This window comes from Centropristis striata, chromosome 1 (genome assembly GCF_030273125.1).
Source record: "Centropristis striata isolate RG_2023a ecotype Rhode Island chromosome 1, C.striata_1.0, whole genome shotgun sequence".
NCBI lineage: Eukaryota > Metazoa > Chordata > Actinopteri > Perciformes > Serranidae > Centropristis > Centropristis striata.
In genome coordinates this window covers 2,741,308-2,759,862 of record NC_081517.1, presented here as the reverse complement: position 1 = coordinate 2,759,862, position 18,555 = coordinate 2,741,308, and the positions used below count along the sequence as shown (strand labels likewise).

The following is an 18,555-nucleotide window of genomic DNA, read 5'->3' as shown; positions in this document are numbered from 1 at the left end:
CGCTTTATTTTGAAGGTGTCTACATAAGAGTGACACAAGCCTGTCATAAACATGACATGACAAGTATCATGAGCATTAATGTTACTTCAAAGTGTCATTAATGTTCATGACACATCCCATGTCATGTTTATGACACGCTCATGTCACTCTTATGTAGACACCTTCAAAATAAAGTGTTACCAATATTAGTGTCAACAATAAAACACTGATAAACTAAACTGATAACTAAACAATCTCCCTCTAGCTCTTCTTTGCTGGGTTCTTATCTGATGCCTATGAATGTGGCAAATTGTCAAAGAAGTGATGATGTTAATTGATGTTAACAATTATTTTAACAGTGAGACGACATGTACATCAGGGATGGGCAACTTAAATGCTGCAGGGGGCCACAATTTTTCATGTCCACTACCACAGGGCCACAAATAGGAGCGTGCACTTAACCAGATATGATGAAACTGCAATTTTAAATATGTTTACAGTGCAGTAACTTAACATATTTCATGCTCAAATGCATGTATAACAGTATAAATAGGAATACAAAAGGTTTGAAGCAAATAAAAAATAACCACTTACTGTGATTTCTTTTTTTCAGTGCAAGAACAGCAGACCAACATTAATTGCAAGAAGTAATTTTGTGCATTTTTACACTGCACTTTTAAGATTTCATGCTCAAATGCATGTTGTTGTACTGTTTATTGCACATCAATAAAAATGGGCACAGTAACATGGTCACCTACACAATATCATGCAATAAAATAAGACGTAAATAAATACTACTCTATAATGTTACACCTATATTGGGGCTGTCAGAGGTATTTATTCTACTATATGGTAATTTCTGAAGCACTTCATGTTTAATAGCTCCATTAAATTGCATTACTTTTTTTTTTTTTTTTTTTAAACAAACAACAAACCTCCTGACGGCGATGCAAAACCACACTAGTGATTCCCAAAGTTTTTGAGAAGTGGCCCCTGGAAAAAATGAAGCAGTATCTACTTGAAACTTTCCATCACAGCTTATGTTGTGTTATAGGCGGTTTAGGACAAGGAATCATTTTTCTTTCTCTGATTATTTTTATTTTGAAGGGTTGTAAGAGGCTTGAAGAGAGTAACAAAAATATTTCAGATCTGTATTCTTGATTGATAACCATTGCATACAGTATAGAGTTTTAGAGGTAATAGGCAAATTCTAATTGTCATTATCAATAATCTGACAATCATTTTTTGATCGTTGGGTCTCTAAAATGTCAGAAAATAGTGAAAAATATTCATCCTACTTTCTCAAATCCCAAAGTGATGTCTTTACATGTCTTTTGTCAATCCAAAAACAGAGAAAAGCAAATTTTCTCCACATTTAAAAGAGAATTAGAAAAGCAATCCGACGATTTTTGCATGAAAAATTACTTTGATTAATTGATCGACAAATTAGTTGTTGATTATTTTCTGTTCAGTCACTGACAATGACTAATTGCTGCAGCTCTAAATCATTTTTAGAGCTTTTTTTGTTAGACTTAGCAAAAAAAAGACCAAGCCACCAAATGTGTGCAAAAAATGAACATTTGACATTCAATTGATTGACAAGATTTATTATCCTGTGACAGAAATCACATAAAATAATTAACAAAATAATGCTAAAAATCAGTTTAAACCCTTTTGCGAAGCATACAATAATGCAAAAACTTTCCATATGCAATCAAATCAGTTAAATTAGAGGTTTTACTACAGAAGTAGGTTCATTTTTTAAAGTGTAAACATCCTGATGAATGTAAGAAATTTAAATGTCTGCGATTGTAGACAAATGGGGTTAAAATCCTCATAAGAAGGTACTAATACTGTTCCTGATCATGTACAAATTGTATAATTGTGGGTATTTGGATATTGCCTTGATACAAAGACAAAATGTATCAATGCAACATAATTATTCAAATAAATTAAATGAATCAAACTGAGTTGATATACAGGGAAATATGCAAAGAACACATATAAATCACATATTTATGTGTAAGTAATTCATCTCAGTTACTGAAATCTCATTTTGAATGTTAATAAGACACATAATAATGATGCATAAGGCTTGATTAAGTCAGTACATTTAAACTACTGTACTATGCATACACAGTATGATGCTGGTCCTGCAGCTCTTCCAACCATCACTTGCAGCAGGAAGCAGACTTTGTGCTGCAGCACCCCCCAGTGGCCGGAGCTGCACTGTGTTTCTGCAGCTGAGCAGCCAGCTCAAAAGGATCCACAACTCCTTCCTGTATCAAAAGTTCAACAATGAAGAAGTCAGTAGGAGTTTATTATTACAGTTTTAAACATTATTTATTTAATCCAAGACAGCTGTAAGAAAAGTAGAAAAGTTTGTGTCTTTTTTTGGTCATTTTGTGTCTTTTTTTAGTCATTTTGTGTCTTTTGGTGTCTTTTTTTGTCATTTTGTGTCTTTTTTTGGTCATTTTGCGTCTTTTTTTAGTCATTTAGTGTCTTTTGGTGTCTTTTTTTTGTCATTTTGTGTCTTTTTTGTCATTTTGTGTCTTTTGGTCATTTTGTGTCTTTTTTTAGTCATTTTGTGTCTTTTTGTTCATTTTGTGTCTTTTGGTGTTTTTTTTGTCATTTTGTGTCTTTTTTTAGTCCAACATAAAATGTGATTTTGAATCTTATTTTTACTTTCAAAACACTATCATGCTCAATAAAGAGAACGTTTGAAAGGTAAATTCTCACTTTTTCTGATTTTCTAGCATTTAACAGTGATTGAACATTTGATATAACAGCAGAATAAAAAGTTGCTGCCTACCGAGCTTTTAAATGCATGTTTACACCTGGTGTCTGACACTGGTTGTTCATTAAATCAGCATTTCACAGTAGCTGTGCTTTCAACAACAAGACCAAAGGCTTTTTATTACTATTATCTCCAACTAGCCATGTTGATTAGAGACAAGCATCTCGGACCTGTCCAAAGGTACAAGTTTAGATAAATCACCCTGATTTTTAATCTTTGCTCCACAACAGCAAAAAAGAAATCCCTCAATAGCAGAATAAAATGACACCAAATCATTTTGGAAGTCAGCGCTGTCTTCTTTGGTCATTTAATGTCTTTTTTTGGTAATTTTGTGGGGGTTTTTAGTCATTTTGTGTCTTTTTTGGTCATTATGTGTCTTTTTTTGGTAATTTTGTGGGGTTTTTTAGTCATTTTGTGTCTTTTTGGTTATTATGTGTCTTTTTTTGGACATTTTGTTTCCTTTTTTGGGTCATTCTTGTGTCTTTTTTGGTAATTCTGTGTCTTTTTTTGGTAATTTTGTGGGTTTTTTTAGCCATTTTGTGTCTTTTTTGGTCATTATGTGTCTTTTTTTGATAATGGATAAGTTTAGATAAATCACCCTGATTTTTAATCTTTGCTCCACAACTGCAAAAAAGAAATCCCTCAATAGCAGAATACAATGACACCAAATCATTTTGGAAGTCAGCTCTGTCTTCTTTGGTCATTTAATGTCTTTTTTTGGTCATTTTGTGGGGTTTTTAGTCATTTTGTGTCTTTTTGGTTATTATGTGTCTTTTTTTGATAATTTTGTGGTCAATTTGTGTCTTTTTTTGGACATTTTGTTTCCTTTTTTGGGTCATTTTTGTGTCTTTTTTTGGTAATTTTGTGTCTTTTTTAGTAATTTAATGTCATTTTTTGGTAATTTTGGGGGGTTTTTTAGTCCTTTTGTGTCTTTTTTGGTCATTATGTGTCTTTTTTTGATAATGGACAAGTTAAGATAAATCACCCTGATTTTTAATCTTTGCTCCACAACAGCAAGAAAGAAATCCCTCAATAGCAGAATAAAATCACACGAGTGATTAAAGGATTAGGGTAGTCATTGAAAAAACATATAGCGGTGTTTGTAGATGTGTGTGTGTGTGCACAGAACGACCATGAGAGCCGATAAGATGGCATTCCTCTAGCTGAGAAGAGAACATTCCTTCCTGTTCAAGGTTCCCCGGCAGGACTCCACAGTCTGGTTATGACTCCAAGACAGCTGCTTGACCTTGTGCGTGTGGATGTGTGCGTATGTATGTTTGAGTGGGTATGTGAGTGAGTGTGTGTGTGTGTGTAAGAACTTGCAGCATGGTGCACACATGCATGTGTGACTGTGTGCACAGCTAAAACACCGGGGCTCTCTGGGTGTGTCACATACTTGAAACTGATACGACAAACACACTGACCTCTAGTGCTGGAAGAAAAAAGACATTTTTCAAAATACAGGAATTTAGTTATGACCAGGCGGCAATCTCCGTGTCTGAGCATGGAGGCCAACCAGGAAGTGACTTAAGCCTGCAATCCACTGAAAATTCCAGCAGGGGGCGCTAAGTTTGGCTGCAAAAGAAATCCGCCCATTCATTTCAGTGCAAAATTTGAAAACTTCTGACTTGATTTATTACCTCAATCACTAGTAAAAAAAATCATCTTCAAGACAATTTGATGTCAATAGTTGTAATAATGGCCCCATTTAGAAGAAAATAGAAGATAAAGAATCATATGATTTGGGGCGGGGCTACCTTTGATTGACAGGTCACTAACAAGGCGAGCCGTCATCAGGAGAGAAGCAGAACAATGCGTATCCACGGCAACGTGTCAATAAAGTTATATATAATGCAGGCGGCAATCTCCGTGTCTGAGCATGGAGGCCAACCAGGAAGTGCCTTAAGCCTGCAATCTACTGAAAATTCCAGCAGGGGGCGCTAAGTTTGGCTGCAAAAAAAATCTGCCCATTCATTTCAGGGCAAAATTTGAAAACTTCTGACTTGATTTATTACCTCAGAAATTTTTTTCAGGACAACACTATGGTCTCAATCACTAGTAAAAAATCATCTTCAAGACAATTTGATGTCAATAGTTCTAATAATGGCCCCATTTAGAAGAAAATAGAAAATAAAGATTTGTGTGATTTGGGGGCGGGGCTACCTTTGATTGACAGGTCACTAACAAGGAGAGCCGTCACCAGGAGAGAAGCAGAACAATGCGTATCCACGGCAACGTGTCAATAAAGTTATATATAATGCAGGCGGCAATCTCCGTGTCTGAGCATGGAGGTCAACCAGGAAGTGCATAAAGCCTGCAATCCACCGAAAATTCCAAAAATCTGCCCATTCATTTCAATGCTAATTTTGAAAACTTCTGACTTCATTTATTACCTCAGAAAATGTTTTCAGGACAACACTATGGTCTCAACCACTAGTTAAAAAATCTTCTTCAAGTCAATTTGATGTCAATAGTGTAAATAATGGCCCCATTTAGAAGAAAATAGAAGATAAAGAATCGTATGATTTGGGGCGGGGCTACCTTTGATTGACAGGTCACTAACAAGGCGAGCCGTCACCAGGAGAGAAGCAGAGCAATGCGTATCCACGGCAACGTGTCAATAAAGTTATATATAACGTTATATAGATAGAAAAGAGGACGTTTACCGATTTGGTCTCATAACTTTGACCCTTTCACTGTATTTTCACTTAATGACAGTTTATTTGAACGTTTTGTTCAGTAAAAATGTCTTGTTCAGTGTTTGGTTGGACTAACAGACACTCCAAGGAGTCGCTGCTCAGTTTTCTGAGGTCAGTAACAAACATTTTGTTTTTGTTTTTTTTGCTAGCCAAAACTAACATCCCAGTTAATGCTAACATGAATTAGCAGCAGCTTCTCTCAGTCAGGTTGAGGTGTAGAGAGGCTGTAGTCAGTGATCAGATCCCTCTCCTCCTCCACAGTCCAAATATGGTCTGCTTCCTGTATCGGAAACAAGATGGCGACGCAAGATGGCGACGAGCGTAACGCTGAACTCGAGGCTTCCAACGGGCCACAAACCAACGGGTGACGTCACGGTGACTACGTCCATTATTCATATAGTTATAAAACTTTTCCACAAATCAACAAAAATAATTGAAATGTTGGAGCTGAATACAGCTAATGTGATTTAAAAAAAATAATTGTGAATGTAGTGAGGCTTTTATGCAATTTTTCAAAATAAGAGTTTGCCGAAACATTAACTTAGTTTCAAAATGAATGATCAAGACTGTGTCCACCCCAAGCTATGGTTTATAGCAGCCATTTTCAACCTTGGGGTCGGGACCCCAATTGGGGTCGCGAGATGATTTCTGGGGGTCGCCAAATCATTTTGGGAGTCAGCTCTGTCTTTTTTGGTCATTTAATGTCTTTTTTTGGTCATTTTGTGGGGTTTTTTAGTCATTTTGTGTCTTTTAGGTTATTATGTGTCTTTTTTTGATAATTTTGTGGTCAATTTGTGTCTTTTTTTGGACATTTTGTGTCTTTTGATGTCTTTTTTTGGTCATTTTGTGTCTTTCGGTGTCTTTTTTTTGTCATTTTGTGTCTTTTTTTGGTCATTTTGTGTCTTTTTTTAGTCATTTTGTGTCTTTTGGTGTCTTTTTTTGGTCATTTTGTGTCTTTTTTTAATCCTTTAGTCCAACATAAAATGTGATTTTGAATCTTTTTTTTACTTTCAAAACACTATCATGCTCAATAAAGAATTTTAAATGTTGCAAATGTGCATTAATTAAGAGAGAAATCCCTCAATAGCAGAATAAAATGACACCAAATCATTTTGGAAGTCAGCTCTGTCTTTTTTGGTCATTTAATGTCTTTTTTTGGTCATTTTGTGGGTTTTTTTAGTCATTTTGTGTCTTTTAGGTTATTATGTGTCTTTTTTTGATAATTTTGTGGTCAATTTGTGTCTTTTTTTTGATAATTTTGTTTCCTTTTTTGGTAATTCTATGTCTTTTTTTGTTAATTGTGTGTCTTTTTTAAGTAATTTTGTGTCTTTTTTTAGTAATTTAGTGTCATTTTTTGGTAATTTTGTGGGTTTTTTTTGTCATTTTGTGTCTTTTTTGGTCATTATGTTTGCATTAGTTTGGGTTTAGGTGACGTCACGGTGACTACCTCCATTATTCATATACAGTCTATGGTTGTGACACTGACCTTAGGTTTGACTCCACAGGACTCGCTGGCGCCTCCTGCTGGCTGGCAGGTGAAGTCCTCCTTAAACCTGGAATGGGTCAGGATGGAGGCCACCTCTCCATCAACCTCCACCACTTCATCCACCTGTGATTTAAACCCACATGTCACATTATTTGCATAAAGCCCACAAGCTGAAGACACTGAGCTGTTTCTACTGTGAGATCTTCAGACCTTGAATGTGTACTGGGAGTCAAACTGGAATCGTTCCTCTACTCCTGTGATGCCGCCGTTATATATGACCTGACAGGACTTGGTGTTGCCTTTAGGGACCTTAAACAGGCGGTAAGTGGCAGAGGCAAACTTGAAGTCACCTGTATTGTCAAAAAAAAGGTAAGAGAGAATCAATAAATCTATCTCAAAATACACTACCGGTCAAAAGTTTTAGAACACCCCAATTTTTCCAGTTTTTTATTGAAATTCAAGCAGTTCAAGTCAAATGAACAGCTTGAAAGGGTCCAAAGGTAAGTGGTGAACTGCCAGAGGTAAATAAAAAAAGGTAAGCTTACCCAAAACTGGAAAATAATGTACATTTCAGAATTATACAAGTAGGCCTTTTTCAGGGAACAAGAAATGGGTTAACAACTTAACTCTATGGAGTCTTGGGCTATTTTGTCCATTTTTGAATTCTTTTCATGTCTTTGTAAGTCATTTTGTGTCTTTTTTTGGTCATTTTGTGTCTTTTTTTAGTCATTTTGTGTCTTTTTTGTCATTTTGTGTCTTTTTTTAGTCATTCTGTGTCTTTTGGTGTCTTTTTTTGGTCATTTTGTGTCTTTTGGTGTCTTTTTTTGTCATGTTGTGTCTTTTTTTGGTCATTTTGTGTCTTTTTTTAGTCATTTTGTGTCTTTTGGTGTCTTTTTTGGGTCATTTTGTGTCTTTTTTTGGTCATTTTGTGTCTTTTTTTTTAGTCATTTTGTGTCTTTTGGTGTCTTTTTTTGTCCTTTTGTGTCTTTTTTTGGTCATTTTGTGTCTTTTTTTAGTCCTTTAGTCCAACATAAAATGTGATTTTGAATCTTTTTTTTTACTTTCAAAACACTATCATGCTCAATAAAGAATTTTAAATGTTGCAAATGTGCATTAATTTCAGAGTACACTGAGACATTAAACTGCATCATTTTCAATTAAATTCTGGAAAAGTTGGTGTGTTCTAAAACTTTTGACCAGTAGTGTATTTATTGGACATTTAAAAAGGGATCCTTAAATTGCACAAACACAATTTTGAGGTTTTTAAATCCTCCTTAAAAACACAATTTTTCTCCCTGGCATTTAATCAAGTTTAAGTGGACATCTTGCAAAAAACAAAATTGTATTTACATTTTTTATTTATTTTATTCTATTGTTGCACTGTGTTTATGTATTTTAGTATTTTCGTTTTTACCGGATTTCCTGCAACTGTGATATCTGTACAGCACTTTGGTCAACCCCGGTTGTTTTAAATGTGCTTTATAAATAAAGTTTGACTTGACAATTAGAAGCTAGTGACAACAGTTTAATGTGCATTAAACATTAACCAGAGCAGAGCATGACACATTAAACAAACACTAGTTTTTATCTATCTAAATCAAGATAACTGTAATTAAAAAAAAGAACGATATCAGCATGACTAGCATGATTTAAGCACTTCCACACTGGAAAAAACAATATAAAATCTATATAAAAAGAATAGAAATGTTATTAAAACCACATATTTTTTTGCATCTAATGTTGATGTACAAAACTTTTCCACAAATCAACAAAAATAATTAAAATGTTGGAGCTGAATACAGCTAACGTGATTTAAAAAAGTGATTTTTAGTCATTTTGTGTCTTTTGGTTATTCTGTGTCTTTTTTTGATAATTTTGTGGTCAATTTGTGTCTTTTTTTGGACATTTTGTTTCATTTTTTGGGCCATTTTGTGTCTTTTTTGGTAATTCTGTGTCTTTTTTTGGTAATTTTGTGTCCTTTTTAAATAATTTTGTGTCTTTTTAAGTAATTTTGTGTCATTTTTTGGTAATTTTGTGTTTTTTTTTGTCATTTTGTGCCTTTTTTGGTCATTATGTGTCTTTTTTTGATAATTTTGTGGTCAATTTGTGACTTTTTTAGGACATTTTGTTTCCCTCTTTTGGTAATTTTGTGTCTTTTGTTTCTTTTTTGGCCCATTTTGTGTCTTTTTTGGTAATTCTGTGTCTTTTTTAAATAATTTTGTGTCTTTTTTAAATAATTTTGTATCTTTTTTTAGTAATTGAGTGTCATTTTTTGGTAATTCTGTGTCTTTTTTGGTCATTTTGTTTCTTTTTAAAGTATTTTAGTTTTCTTCTATCATTTTGTGTCTTTTTTGGTCATTATGTGTCTTTTTTTGATCATTTTGTGACTTTTTTAGGACATTTTGTTTCCTTTTTTTGGTCATTTTGTGTCTTTTTGGTAATTTTGTGTCTGTTTTTTTTTTCTTGGGCCATTTTGTGTCTTTTTTTTGGTAATTTTGTGTCTTTTTTAAATAATTTTGTGTCTTTTTTAGTAATTTAGTATTTATATTATATATTATATTATATTATATTATAGTAGTATAAAAGTATTTTTAAGGTTGAGAACTACTGGTTTATAGTAGAGACGAGCAACTAATGTTATAAACAAAAAAATAAATGAATAAGTGACAAAGAAAGAACAAAACAGCATCAAACCCAGAACGTCCTGCAGCTCCTTGTTGTCCACAGTGATGATGTTGGCGGTAACCAGCCGTGGAGGGCTGAAGCCCACTTCTTCAGCCAGCTGCAGGAGATCCTTCCACCACAGCGCTCCGCCAATACACTCACCTGCCAAAATAAATCACAGAGTGAAACTCTGGCTCGTGTGTCTGTGAGCTTTTATGGGAGCAGGATATTAATTTGACGCACCCCACAGGACTTTATGATTTTTAATTTCCTCGGTTAGTCTTCCACTGCTGTAGACGTCACTGAAGTAGAGCTCACCGCCGTCCTAAAGAGCAACAGTTACACAGTGTATGTAGTGGATATTCATGCAAATTACATAGAAATTGTTACATCTAATTTGTTTGATATACTATGGCTGACTGATAAGAAAATAAATGAATAAATAATATATTTATTTGACATTAAGTAGCTTAATTTATAGAGAAACTCTCTTATTTTGAAGTGTTGAGTACCAGGGTTTAGGCCTAGATAAGTATTTTTTTACTTCAACCTACTCCCTTTTTTTCTGACCAAAATGATATAAGGAAATGAATATTAAGCTAACTGGTTCTTATATCTATCGTATTACTTAGACGGGGCAGATGCATGTATTTGTATAGGGCTATATATACTGTATGTGTGTGTAAATGTTTATATGTTTATGTACATCTGTATAATGGTGTCTAGTAACTAATGAAATAACGAAAACTAGAATTGAAAAAACATTTTCGTTAACTGAAATAAAAATAAAAACTAGAGTTTTAAAAAAACGATAACTAACTGAAACTGTATTTTGTGGTTACAAAACTAACTAAAACTAACTAAAATTATCGTGAAAATGTCCTTAGTTTTCGTTTTTGTCAACTTTTTTCATTCATAATTCAGTGTATTTATTTGAACATGCAACACATGGTGAATATGTTTACTGAGACTGGGATGTTTACACTAGAACCAAAATTCAAAACACCCAGAACTGTAAGAGTTAATAACCTTATTGGGGCTGAGATGATAAACCAAAGGAAATAAAGGAAACATTTATTATGACCTCTTTGAATCTGGCACCCAACATATAGCCCATTACAAAAAAACTAAAACTAACACTAAAACTAATAAAAACTAAACTAAAACTAAGCATTTTCAAAAAATAAAAACTAAACTGAAACTAGAAAACTCACTCTAAAAACTAACTAAAACTAACTGAATTTGAAAACAAAAATTCACAACGAAATTAAAACTAAAACTAATGAAAAATCCAAAACTACTATAACCTTGGTATGTATACGTATATGCATCTAGCCTACGTTGTTGTAGTTTATGTTGTTGTTTATCTTTCGGTTCGAAAAGAAGAATTAATCAAATGAAAAGAGTTTTGATTGGAAAGTGAGACCAAAGATCCAGTGAAAAGCTTTGTACCTTGAGCACGCTGTGGGCTTCAGCCAGGACTCGCTTCTTGTCTGGAGAGAGATTCACCACGCAGTTGGAGCTACGGCAGAAAATCAACAGTTCAACAAAATGTCTCAAGAATTACACCTCAGAAACAAAGAGAGAGAAGGAAAAGTTCTTACATGATGATATCAAATGAGTTCTTTTCCAGACCGGCTTGTGTCAGGGCCTCGATGTAGCCCTGGACAAAACTGACATTGGGCTTCTTGTAGCCGAACTCCTTCATGTGGTAGTCCACGTACTTCCTGGCAATGTCAAGCTAGAAGAGAACACACAGTTATGTTTTAAAGCTGAATTTGCAATATTGCGTCTCTCGCTGTGTGATCAAAAAGCTGCCAGCGTTGTTACATGTTAACACCTGAGTTAGATTCACTTCAGTTGGAATTGATTTTCAGATTTAGTGACTTGTATGTTTGGCTAAAGACAGAATGCACTTTTAATGTATCGTAAAACAAAACAATGAATGTTAATTATCACATTAGTGAACGGAAACATGATTTTAGGGTTAAAAATACACTTTAATGTGTCAAAGTAAAAATTTTTGTAAACATGTCAAGTCTTTTCATCAAAACATAAAAAGAAAGAAATGGTTTTAAAAAATAAAAATAAAAAAAATAATATAAATAAAATCAAAATCACATCCTTGCAAAAGCATTTAAACTCTATCACAATACTCTTACAAAGACATACTTATACCTAAATTGATAGGCAACTTGAAAATCAGAAAAAAATAACATAAAGATAATAATGATAATTCGAAAATCATAATAACAGCCTTAATAATTCAAAGTAAAATTTAACATACAATGTATGTTAAAAATTAACACTCAAAGTGAAAAGGAATAACACAATTTCGAGTTAAAAGTGCACTTATGTGGTGTCATAAAACAACACCAAGGGTGTCAAATATTCAACACTATAAAAGAGTTACAATATTAACGCGTTTTAAAGTGTAATTTTAACTCAGAAAAAGTGTTAAATTTAACACTCTGAGTTGAATTAACACTCCAGATTCTGCTGTGTCCTGTGTCCTGTGTCCTGTGCGGTGTACGTTACCTGGTCCTCGGTCATGTCGATCCCTGTGACGTGGCCCTTCTCTCCCACCAGCTCACTCAGCATGTAGCAGTCCCTCCCGCTCCCACTCCCCAGGTCCAGGATCCTGCAGCCCTCCAGGGACTCTGGCACCACCAGACCACAGCCATAGTACCTGAGGGAGAGGGACACCCACTGTAATCAATCAATCAATCAATCAATCAGACTTTATTTATATAGCACTTTTCATACAAGCGAGATGCAACACAAAGCGCTTTACATAAAAAAGAAAGGAGAAAATAAATAATGATAATAAAAAGATAACAAAACATAGAAACAAACACCCTCCGCCCATCCCATATATATATATATATATATAATAAAATATAATAAAATAAAAATAATAAAATAAAAAGGTAGATAAAAAAGATAAAACAATAAAGTAAAGTAAAGTAAGATAAAATAAAATAATAATTAATAATAAATAGATAGATAATAATAAAAAGATATATATAATAATAAAAAATAAAAGAATAAAAAAGTAAAAGTCAATAATGACAATGGAAAGTATATATATATATATATAATAAAATGTAATAAAATAAAAATAAAATAAATATGATAAAATAAAAAGCTAGATAAAAAAGATAAAACAATAAAGTAAAGATAAAATAAAATAAGATAAAAAGATATATGTAATAATAAAAAATAAAATAGTAAAAGTCAATGGAAAGTATATATATATATATAAATATAATACAATTTAATAAAATAAAAATAAAATAAATATAATAAAATAAAAAGCTAGATAAAAAAGATCAAACAATAAATAAATAATTAAGATAACTAGAGCATGATAAAAAATATATAGAGAGAGATAGACTAATAAATAGTAGCAAATAAATAAATAAAAGAGAGGATGTAATAACACTAAGATGCATGAGCAGAAAAATCTCTAAAATGGTTCAGGTAAAAGCCAAGTTAAAAAGATAAGTCTTAAGTTTGTTCTTAAAAGCAGCAGCAGTTCTTGAAGCAGCAGCTGAGAGTGTGACAGACAGCAGCTACTAGCGGCGACCTGTCGGTGACGTCATGGTGAACTTTCTTCAGCGCCTGGCGGATGAAGGCTGGGACGGGCTGGGCCGGAGCCACACAGGCGTTGGTCTTCAAGTCGCCGGTTTTCTGCAGCTTTTTGCCGTAATAATCCTGTTGGAGCAGAAAAACAGCTTGAATAAAATCGCGGGCCAACATTGAACAAATAAACCTTTTAATATATACCAAACATGTTTTGCTTTAACATTAAATATGGAACCAGCAACGCTTATAAACATACAATATATAACTAAATAGTGCAGACATGCAAAATCAAATTTCAAATAAAAAACACATCAATGTCATTAATTTATTAAATAAAAATTGTATGCCTCTTTTCTATTTGCATCCTTCTGATTTAAATATCAAAATAAACTTTTTCAACAGGTTAATAAATTCTGCCTTTCTTTTCTCCATTTTTGGGAAGGGGTAGCTGGGAGACAGCTCTAGCTTGAGGTTGCTATGACGACTGTCACCGAGGAGCGTTTCTGGGTCCTGTCCTGATTGACGCGCCAAAACAACAGCAGGGCATTGTGGGATTTGTAGTATTAGCTGTAAATGCGCCGTATAATACCGGCGGGTCAGCTTTTATAGTACAATAATAATATAATAATTTGGTATTACCACGGGCCAAATAAAATTACACTGCAGGCCAAATTTGGCCCGCGGGCCAGAGTTTGACACCTCTGAGTTAGAACATGCAGTGGTGAGGAAGTACTTCTTTACTTAACTATAGTAAATATATATATATAACTATAGTACTTTTACCCAGTGGCGGTTCTAGACCAGTTCTACTGTGGGGGCCAAACAGGGGCCAGTGTTTAATCAGAGGGGCACATTAAAAAAACGGCAAAGATGATATTTAAGCATTCAAAAACCTTTATTTTAGCTTATTTAAAAATCTCATTTAAGTATATTTGGAATACATTGATTGAAACAATGAGACTCACCAACAATAACAGTTATTTTTGACATTTCTCATTTTTGTGACTAAGTACTTTTTATTTCATTTTGAAAGTGCAATACAGTGAGAATTATCTTTTTTATTTTTTATTTACACAAGCTTTTATTGCACAATTAAACTATTATACAATGGACACATTCTGGGTTCCTTATGTGTACATTGAGATATTGTTTGAACAAAAAATAGGTAAGAATTGTTCCGTCGTTCATCGTTATAAATTGATAGTTTTATTATTAATTACCCTGAAAGTACTCTGTTACAAGTAAAAGTCCTACATTGAACTTACGTGTAGGTATGGAAGAATAATCAGGAAAATGTAATTAAAGTATTTAAAGTAAAAAGCAGATACATTTAACCTGGGACTGTTATATTATTATAAATTATTATTAACCAAAAAGAGCTTTTGTATCAGCATTTACGGAGTTAAATTGTGGAATAAGTTAAGTGTGGAAGTACATGGACATATGTAGACTGTAGTTTTGTAATACACATGGTAATTGTATTTATGTTTACAATATTTATATTTATATAGTAATTTACAATATACATGTATAGGTATTTACAATGTAATATAAATTGTTTATAGTATATATATATATATATATACTATAAACAATTTATATTACATTAAACAATATAATAAACAATAAACAATTTATATAACAATATAAATTGTTTATAGTATATATATATATATATATATATATATATATATATATATATACTATAAACAATTTATATTACATTGTAAATATATATATATATAATTGTTTATAATATTTGTATGTGACTATATTGATTATTCATATATATATATATATATATATATATATATATGTATATAGATATAGAGACCTGTTAAGGGGTAGGACTCGATAAGTTTTTTTTACTTCTTCCTACTCTCTTTCGAGCTTGCAGAAAGTGTCTGTTTTCTCAAAAAAAAAATTGTTTTGCTTTTTTTGTTTTGTTTTTTATTTATTCATCTATTAATATTTAAACTTGTTTTTTTGTTGTTTTTTTTACTTGCTTGCATGTTCGAAATAAAGACAATCAATCAATCAATCAATCAAATTATATTATTATTATTATTACATGCATTGTTTCAAAATCAGGATTTAATTGTTGTTAGTGGTTGTGGTGTGGCTTTGTACTGTGGTATCGTCGTTTTCATTGTTGTTGTCGTCCCTTATATTATTCTATGTATGTTATTTGTGTTTACATTCCGTCTCATTTGTAAATATCTTTGTTTTTCTAAAGTCTTTGTTGTCTAGAATTGTGTTTTAGTGTCTTGTTTTCATATTGTGGCTCCTAATAAGTAATCCACTGGTTTTTTTTGTTTATTCCTTAATACAAAAATAATAATAAAAAAGAAGTGGCGCACGTGATGTTTATTACCTTGACGTCCACGTGGATGCTGCTGTCAACGAAGCCTTTTGCACACGCGCTTAAAAAAAAAAACAGCAGTTATTAAACAAGTTAACTTCAAACTGATTTATTACAGTAACTGTTAGCTACATGCTAACTGCTAGCTCACACTGCCGGCTGGCCAACGATAAAGACAATTAAAAGTGGATTTATTCCAGAAGTTAACAGCTACCAGTTATAATTTAATTCATAATTGATATATATAACGTTACTATTAAATAGCTGTTAGCGTCTCGTGTCAACGTAACATGTGAGGGTCGAAGTCTGATTACCTAACATCACCTGAAACACTTTAAACACTTTAAATGAGACACGAGGCGTGTTTACAGCTTCTCACCTGCTGTTTTCAGCCATGGTCCCAACTAGTGTTGATAAATTCCTCGTTTTGTAGATGAGAGCCTGCAGCAGTTGTTGCTTTCTGCAGAACAGAAACATGAGAGTAAAGTTCACTTCCTGCTCCACAGCACAGCCTGTCTGCAGCACCGGAAACCACAGCTGGAGCCGCTTTTATCTGTCATGTAGTCCTGATAAGGCCAAGTGAATTATTTATTTGCAGCAACAGATACATTATTTTTCTTAATTTTTCTAAATCATTTTTTTTAAGCTCAAATGGTGTTTAATTGATTTATATAAATTCATATAAACCATGCTTTCTTTTTAACCCTCTATGGTACGCATTATGATGCCTGTTGAGAAAAACATGTTTTGAGTGCTTTTTTGTCTTAAAGGTGCACAAGTGAAAAAGAAAGTTTTTAAAATTATTTTAACATCGTTTATTTAATAAACAAGAAGATGTAAACAAGACGATACAAGATTCAGTAGCTTCAACAGGGTACAATACATAACATTTTAAATCTACATTATAAAAGGAACTTTTTAACCGGTTTCTTGTTTGAATTTTGCCTATAGGCAACATTGTACCATTGAACCAACGACGCATTAAAATGAATGTCTTGAACAGTCAAAGTGTATGAAACTATAAAAAATGAAGGTTTACTCACCTATAAGTAGAAATATATTTTTCCAGATGGATAATGGCCAGGAAATTATGTTTTGAGTGATTTTTTTTGTGACCCAAAATGGCAAAGTTGTTTCCCTTGGAAAAGTCTGCAAAATAGGGTTTCAATATGGCCTCCTGGGTTCCCAAAACTCTTCCCTCTTTTTTAAAGTATCGCATCACTCAAAAACACACATTATAGAAATTTGACAGGCCAAAAATGGGTAGGTTGCCTGAGGGCAACACCGTACCATAGAGGGTTAAAAATTGTGCACTCAAAGGAATAATAATAATAATAATAATAATAATAACAATACACAGCAAATTGAGAAGAGTTGCATTCTTGGTATTAAACTAAACATACACTCGTAGAGTTAATTATACTCTGGATAGAGCTAATCCATTAGAATTAACTCAGTCGATAAATAGTTGTTGTCAAAACCGAGTGTAAAAAGGAAGTGTCATTAAATCAAACCTGTAAGTGTAAATGTTTAAATATTAAGTCCGAACTTCTTACTTTAAACTCTGATCCAGTAATTCACATCTCAAGTGTGTGTGTGTATATATATATATATATATATATATTAAATAGTCCTCTGAGAGAGTTAATTGCTAACACTACAAAGAAGTATTAAAAAAAACCTAACACTGGTTGGTGTTAGGCAGTGTTAAATTTTAAATCCAAAAAGAGTCCAATTTACACAAACTTAGTGTAAAGGTACCAACACTCGATACAGTGTTAAATTAACAGTTTTTTATTTATTCATTTATTTTTTGTCTTGTTTATTTATTCACTTATATTTTTATTTATTTATTTATTTTATTTTGTTTTATTTTATTTTATTTATTTATTTTATTTATTATTATTATTATTATTATTATCATATGTTCTTGAAGAGTACCTATTGTGACATTTGATATACTTAAGTGGACATTTGACTCTGACGTTATATTGTGTATACTCTGTTTTGACATGTCATAGTTTGTGTCTAGTTTTTATTTATTTGTCTTTTATTATTATTTTTTATTATTTGTGTATGTATGTTATTTGTCACTCTGAAAATTGACAATAAAAATATTTTGAAAAAAAAAAGCATTAAGATTATCTCTTATAGTGTTAATTTGGGTATGCTGATTTAACTGTGTACATTTAATTTATATAGCGCTTTTCTAGACACTCAAAGGTGCTTTCATTAAAACAATTTCATTAAATTTTGCCCCCGGAACCCCTAAATGGTTATTTTTATTATTTGCTCATACACAAGAGTCAAGAGTAATTTTTTTGTATTTGGCAACTGTTGAGATTTGCACTTTAAACTAAATTTTAAGTTTTTTATTTATTTATACACATGGACATCTTTTTAAGGTTTTTCCTAATATCGTCAAGAATATCCAAAAATAGCCTGCAATATCGTGATATTCTTTAAGGGCCATATGGCCCACCTCTAATATCAAGTCCTAAAAATGAGCCCGCTACGCCCTCCGAATAAAAAATACTTTAACCCATTTTTGCAAACCAACATTACTGAAATGCACTAAATCTACGCACAACACTTTGCTATGTTATTAATATTATTACTATTATTATATATATTATTATTATATATACTGTTGCTGACATTACTATTATTATTACTATATACTGTAATATACTATTATTATTATACCGGCCTTATTTATTATTATTATTACTATTATTATTAATATATATTTATATATTATATATCATATTATTTTATTTATAATTATTTTTATTATTTATAATTATTTCATTTTATTTTATATTGTTACTATTTTAAAAAAATAATAATAATTATAAATAATAAAATAATAATTATTATTATTAATTAATTATAAATATTTATTTTATTTTATCCGATTGCGGATAAGCAGTTAATGGTAATGAATGAATGAATTGTTACTATTTATTTATTATTACAT

At 32.0% G+C, this 18,555-nt stretch overlaps 1 protein-coding gene and 1 long non-coding RNA gene across 2 annotated transcripts in view; one reads left to right on the top strand and one right to left on the bottom strand.

Moving 5' to 3' along the window:
• The window catches only part of LOC131988464 (uncharacterized), a 160,508-nt gene that overhangs the window by 67,436 nt on the left and 74,517 nt on the right, over nucleotides 1–18,555 (top strand). The gene's annotated exons all lie outside the window — the stretch shown is intronic.
• On the bottom strand, nucleotides 1,577–16,060 carry as3mt (arsenite methyltransferase). The gene is made up of 11 exons (XM_059352211.1): nucleotides 15,955–16,060; nucleotides 15,588–15,636; nucleotides 13,215–13,342; nucleotides 12,164–12,314; nucleotides 11,230–11,366; nucleotides 11,078–11,147; nucleotides 9,869–9,950; nucleotides 9,656–9,787; nucleotides 7,172–7,311; nucleotides 6,962–7,084; nucleotides 1,577–2,258 (listed from the first exon to the last, which is right to left on the bottom strand). The coding sequence occupies exons 1-11, from the start codon at nucleotides 16,050–16,052 to the stop codon at nucleotides 2,151–2,153; spliced, it is 1,218 nt and encodes a 405-aa protein (XP_059208194.1). The 5' UTR covers nucleotides 16,053–16,060; the 3' UTR covers nucleotides 1,577–2,150.